We start from the raw sequence: 6420 nt of genomic DNA, 5'->3' as shown, positions 1-6420 counted from the left end.
TGATTCAGCACTGCACACAGCTTTTCTAAAATGCGCATACATACACATACACATACATATGTATATACTCATATACGCACATGCGATTATATATATATATATACATACATACATACATATATATATATACACAGGTATATGATCTAGTAGAGAAGCATTTCGGTCGATTCTGGCTTTGAAATTTTAAAAAACTGTTAACCTCAAAGCTACAAGCTGACTTACCGATTCCTCCCCCTTCCCACTAGAAATGAACCTGCTGCCAAAGTGTAAACTAAATAATGTTACTTTCCCTCCCTCCTTCTCATCAACTGTAGAAATAACCAACCATAGCTACTAATGCCATTACGTAGGATAAATTAAAATGAAAAGGAAAAAACTACCGCAAGCATAATTGAAATAAATCGTAACTTGTTTTCGGCTCTCTTTTTTTCTTTCCGTTAAATAATTCCCGCACTGCTACGAAATGAGTGAATGGGTTGGAGTGAATAAGTTCTTTTAGTCATATTTCGAAAAGATCGCAATTCTCGGGATATTCTCGAAATGCTTCATAAAACTTTAATGAAAGAAGGGATCTTTTATTTCTGATGGAATAAGTATGGAAAGATCGAGAGAAGCAAATCAAAAGTGCTGCACTTTGAACATTCCGAAGCAAAGAGACTGAATTTTCCTAGCTTTCAGCTCAAATGACGTGAATTAGAACAATTCCAAAGCAAAAATCAATGCTTCCTATCTTAGATGACCTCCAAGCAAGACTATCTCTTGAACATTAATCCTTCGAATAGTAAAGCATAGCTGGAATGCATGAAAATATCAGGTTAATTCTAATCGCTTTAATACTATTTCGCAATTCTCCATACAATCTTTATTCAATTCATTTCATCTTAATCTGATACATGTGCACTATAAACTCATAAAATGTTAACACAACCACCAACTGTTCTATATCGTTACAGCAAGCCTTCAGCCCTGTTTCCTTATCATCCACCCGTTCTTCTCATATCAAGCATGGAAAGAAGCATGAGACAGCACGATTTTAATAGGGTTAGGTAATATTAGCAAAGTAAGCAAAAGGTCGAGTCAATTATGATCCTCATTCAACTAAGGGTCATTAAAGGTCACATCAATTGGTCCTGCGGCATCTTCCTACCAGAAGCACTTGATCACTTTAGCAATTTCGGAATATGAAACGTAATGTTCAAAAGGCAAAAATTATCAGAAAACCAATAACCTACCTAGTCAACTTTCGGTGAAAAGTTACGTACGACTCCCCAATTATCACGTCATTTGTTGTTAAGAGCCAGAAGGTTAAAAGTATCCCAATCTTCTTTTTCCCTTTCCAAGAGAAGCTATGGAAAGATGCAGTGAAGAATTATTCAGCTTTCTTAATATTCGATCAAATGACACACGCGGTCAACGATGAAGTTATAGAATAATAAGAAGTTCGAAAACAGGTAAAATATCATATGGAACATTCAGGTAGACAGATCTACATCCATAAACAAAAATAGATAAACAGAGGAGGAGATAAGGAAAGTTAAGTTTCCAAAAGCAAGGAAAGAAACAAATAAAGGATACAATATGACGACTCGACGACTACGAACAGTGACCCGACCGCCCCTACATAGAATTGTTATTCACTGGTATATTTGTTATTCACTGGTTAATATCAGTGATTATTTCCTTAATTAAGGAAGGTCATGATATATTGGCTACTAAAAGATTGTAAACGGTTTTCCATCTAGAATGACATTTAGGCAAACGAAACAAATGTGCAGAACTTACTCAGACTTTTGACTTATTTCAGATTTTCTGAGATATTGAAAGGATCTTTTACCTATAACTGGAATACTCCAGTCTCACCGGTATTGAACCTGTTGGCTTTTGCGAAGCTCAAGTAGCTAATCGTCTTATCGTTAACTCTTGAACAATTGTGGGGAGCATATTTACTTGTTATGACATGATAAAATTACTGACTGATATTTTCCTTATCACTCTACTCCTTCTGTAATGCAATCATTTCATAACTCAACACTTTACGCTACACTGTTTAAATTCAGGTGAACATAAGAATTGCAGTCTGTTTCTTATCGATTTATGTTAAGTTTAACAGAACAATCTAAATTAATTGCATGCATCCATGTGATCGAGAGGGAAAACCACCAATGGTGGCAATTTTAAAATTTGAAAGTTCAAGCATACTTCCAATCACTGTTGCAATTATAAGGTGTCTTCCTTCTTTTTTTCTTTCTGTATATCGCTCATTTGATAGAGTCTAAAGTTTTTTAATCTCAAGAAAATCTAAATTTACAAAGGAGGGTCATTCTTTGTCGACCACATAGTCCAATTCATTCCTCTTCCATATTCTCTTTTAGAAGGATAAAATTACTGCAATACATGAAAAACATTGAAGGATTATGAAAATGAACGATAAGACGATAAGAAGTTAATGTCAAGAGGCCTTCTTTTTTTTTTGACGGAGTATGGAGGAAATAAAAATTGTTAGCTTCATGGTTAATTAATTCAGTGACTGGCCGAATGGTCACAACTTTCTCACTTACAAATGACAAAAAAAAACTGGCAAATCATTGCCCCACTTATTTTATTACTAATTTGAATTTCATAGTGAAGAAAAAATTTCTCAAATGTTCTGTCACGAGAACATTCAGGTTGGTAAACTCAGCGGACATGCGCAATCACTTTTTTTATTTCAACTGAAAAATATTTCTCCATTCTATTTCATCATTAAGTGAGGAGGCATACATCATACAGCTGACGACATCGTTTGTCGGATTTGTCAGATTTGAAATCCAATCTTCAGTGAAATCCATGCATTACAGTTACTACTCTAATAGTAATTCTAAATAAGTAATCAACAGTATACAACCATTACTATCCTGTTCAATTATATCGATCAGCTGTAGATTAACTATCCCGGACTCAGTTTACAGTAGAAAAACGCAAACTTACAATTCCTCAACAGCAATACCGGAAAGTATATTACGTATTACATTTTGATCGATTTTTGACCGGTTCATGTCTTCCAATTACTTCGAAAATTTGTAAAACTTCTGTTAAGCTAATGTAACTATCAAAGGATGAAGAACTTCGAGACAAAAAGAAAAAACTGATTAGAAAACTTTTTGTCAAAAGTCTCATGAACACATAGAAGAATCTGCTGTGCACAATCGAGAAATCGTGATGAAAAAGTTGGAACTTCCCAGAAGTACAATAGAATGGTATAAAGGTAGTGCTACTGTGTAAGAGAAAATGGCACTAATTAAATAAAACAAGAAAATGAAACTTGAATGTGCTGGTGATTGAAGTCAGTAACATGACGATTTTCATATCAAATGAAGCAGTTTGAAAAACACTCTTTAGGGATATTTTGTAGATTGGATTGAATGATACGGCAAAAGTCATGCAACTGTGAATTAAAAAAGCTAATAGAAATAACAAAAATTGGCATGTTCTGAGATGAACTGTGCAGCTAAAGTGTATCCGTGTAACTTAATAAAAAATCCCACATTTATATCTGTATAACGTTGACATCACTGATAAGAGCTTTTTTTTTCAAAGTAAAAACTAGTGTGATAATTGGTTAAAATGAAGAATTCGACATAGATCTGGAATACGTAATTAGCGTACTTTACCTTACCACCATCTTCTGGAGTCCAAAACTTAATCTAACCTATTTTGAAGTCATACAACGTCAGTGTTCATTCCTTGGAATCAAACAATTCAGCGTGAACAGTATTTTACATTATCACCATAATATAAATGCATTAAGAGAAGCGGTGCAGCAGATTTTACAGTTTAAAAGCTTAGGAATAATTTCTGATGTAATGGCTTTAATTATTTAGGCTATAATTTGATCGACGCTATGTTATGCTTTGCTCCATTTTTTCTTTTCAAATCGTCATGTCACCAAATCCTAAACATTTGGATGTCTTCAATCAACAAAATAAAACACCATTTACTTTACTTCAAACAATTAATCAGTAATGCTATACTTTAATGCAGCAACATAACTTACCTCACAAGACAATTACACCTGAAAAACCGGTCCAAACAAGGTCGCATAAACTGTGACTAATTGGTATCATTCAAGGTACAAGGCAATTATGAGATCGAGGGTAACGAAGATGAGATATTTTAACCCAATTTAGTCAAGTTTTGTTTTTTCTTTCAAATTATTAAAACCCACGATTCCCTCAAAGTCCACCGAACTTTGAGTAAAGTTGATTCCCTTAGTGTCCTAACCACCGCTGTAGGGTGTAGAAGGGAACTTCCAAATATTATAGAATAGTATGTAAAACACAGTATATCAAAACGGAAAACGAAGCGCGGCCCACCCAAACGATTTTAATTTTGATCAAGCCGTCGTAGACACAGCTGATGAAGAAATGCTGAGCAGCTCCGCTTGTTTCTGAAAATGATGACATAAGACGAACTGGAATCCAAAGACTTATCCAGAAAAGAATTCGAGTGACAAAACATAAAACAGTATATTAGGCTATGAAGACAAGGCGCTGACAACATATAGCCGAAAAGCATAGTGAGTAATAACACCAGTCTATGAACGTATATAAATATAGCCAAAGCCAAGCTTGTCTAATTCACCCATGGCTTGTTGACATTCAAGGCGCTTTCGTCGCCTCAACAACATTATTAAGAACGCATAAATCAATTCATTTGATGGCTCAGCAATTCATGCTTCAAATTTTTTAGAAATAAAAATGTTGCTGGCAACCAATTTCACCACGCTCTTCTTTTCATAAGCTAATTACTACTTGAAGCATTGTCATCATCAGTACTCACTGTTAATGTGAAATATTATCAACTCTCCCATTATATCTCCATTATATCATTATACTCTTCCATTATCTCTGAAAGTTGATAAAGAATTCATCCCTTCCTTTCCACAGAATTTCCAGAGAATTCCATGGGAATTTACTCAGTGTTTTAGCGACGATAATTATTTGCATCACCTCTGCTACTGTTACCAGAATTCACCACACGATCGGTAACAGCAAATCAACGAATAATAATGTGTATAAGTAACAAATACATTTTATGATCATCAAAGATTTCACTCCTTCACCCCCAGAATTCATTAACTGTTTTCATTATTTTTCACTATGTTATTGATTGTCTCAGAGTGTTCCATTAACCACTCCTTGAATATAACAAAATATATACCTTAATAAAATACAATGCTGATTTCAGGATACCGTCGATGAATAAGCTACTAGCTTATACATAAACGATTCACAATTCAACGACTTTCGAATCTGCAATGAATCTCCTTGTCATGGCACTTTACAGGATGCAGCAACTCGGCAAGTTCAACAGAAACAGCCGCCTAAAATAAGCCTTGAGAACGGTATAGCAGAAGAAACAGAAATCCAACCTACCATTTGTGGGGAGTAAAAGTAGAAATGATGTACCAAGGTGAGAAGACATTAGATAATGAAGCCAGATTTAAGTCTAGTCTTCCACATAATCCTAGTTCGTATTACTTATTGCTTCGTTTAAGAATGCTCTTCAGAGACTGCGATTATCAGATGGCATTGAGCGTGTAAGCAAAAAGTAACAGTTATATAATCGTCAATAATAAAGCAGAGATAATAAATAATAATAATAGTAAATAATAATTAATAATCAATAATTGATAGCAATAATAAAATTAGACATACTGAGGTGGATAAAACATGAATGATAAAACTGTTGATAATGGAGACGGTAATAGTACCAGATGATAATGATAATAACGAAGGCCATGATAATGAACGTGATAACAATAGTTTCACGGATTCGATGACAAAATCATGGATTATGATTATGAGCAATATAAACCTTAATGACAGTGAAACAAAACAGTAAAATGAAGATAGCATGTGCATATACCAGCTAATTAAAAAATACCAAAATAGAAAAGCTTTAATTTCGGAAGAAAGAGGAAGGAAGAGAGAGAGAGAGAAGAAGAGGGAGAAGGAGAGGGAGAGGGAGAAAAAGGGAAGGAGGAGAAGTAGGGAAAAGCGATTGTGCAACGATTGCCACAGCAACATCTTGTTCAACAACAAAAAGTGCATATCAATGAATGATGATGGTACGCTGCAGCTGCTTTGATAGCAAACACTCTTATCATCCAAGGGAACTCTTTAGTTACTATTCTAATTAAAGAGGATTCCCCATTATTACAATAGGCCTGGAAGGATGACGAAAGACATAAAAGACGAGATTCAAAAGTAGCGTTCATATACATATACGGTCTGCAACTTCCTGTTTCTTCCATTACCGCATTAAATAACAACGACAGATAGCAGCAGCAGCAGCAGCAGCAGCAGCAGCAGCAGCAGCAGCAGCAGCAGCAGCAGCAGCAGCAGCAGCAGCAGCAGCAGCAGCAGCAGCAGCAGCAGC

The 6420-nt window shown here is 35.0% G+C and overlaps 1 protein-coding gene across 1 annotated transcript; it reads left to right on the top strand.

Moving 5' to 3' along the window:
- Nucleotides 1-5733: 5733 nt before the first annotated feature.
- LOAG_17626 (hypothetical protein) lies at nucleotides 5734-5883 on the top strand (the record flags this gene model as incomplete). Its single annotated transcript, XM_020450288.1, has 1 exon — nucleotides 5734-5883. One exon carries the CDS (start codon nucleotides 5734-5736, stop codon nucleotides 5881-5883), a length of 150 nt encoding a protein of 49 aa, XP_020306063.1.
- Between the last annotated feature and the right edge of the window lie 537 nt (nucleotides 5884-6420).

This window comes from Loa loa (genome assembly GCF_000183805.2).
Source record: "Loa loa unplaced genomic scaffold supercont3.104, whole genome shotgun sequence".
Lineage (NCBI taxonomy): Eukaryota > Metazoa > Nematoda > Chromadorea > Rhabditida > Onchocercidae > Loa > Loa loa.
Note: the sequence above shows the minus strand (reverse complement) of the source record. Positions and strands in the feature narration are given on the sequence as shown.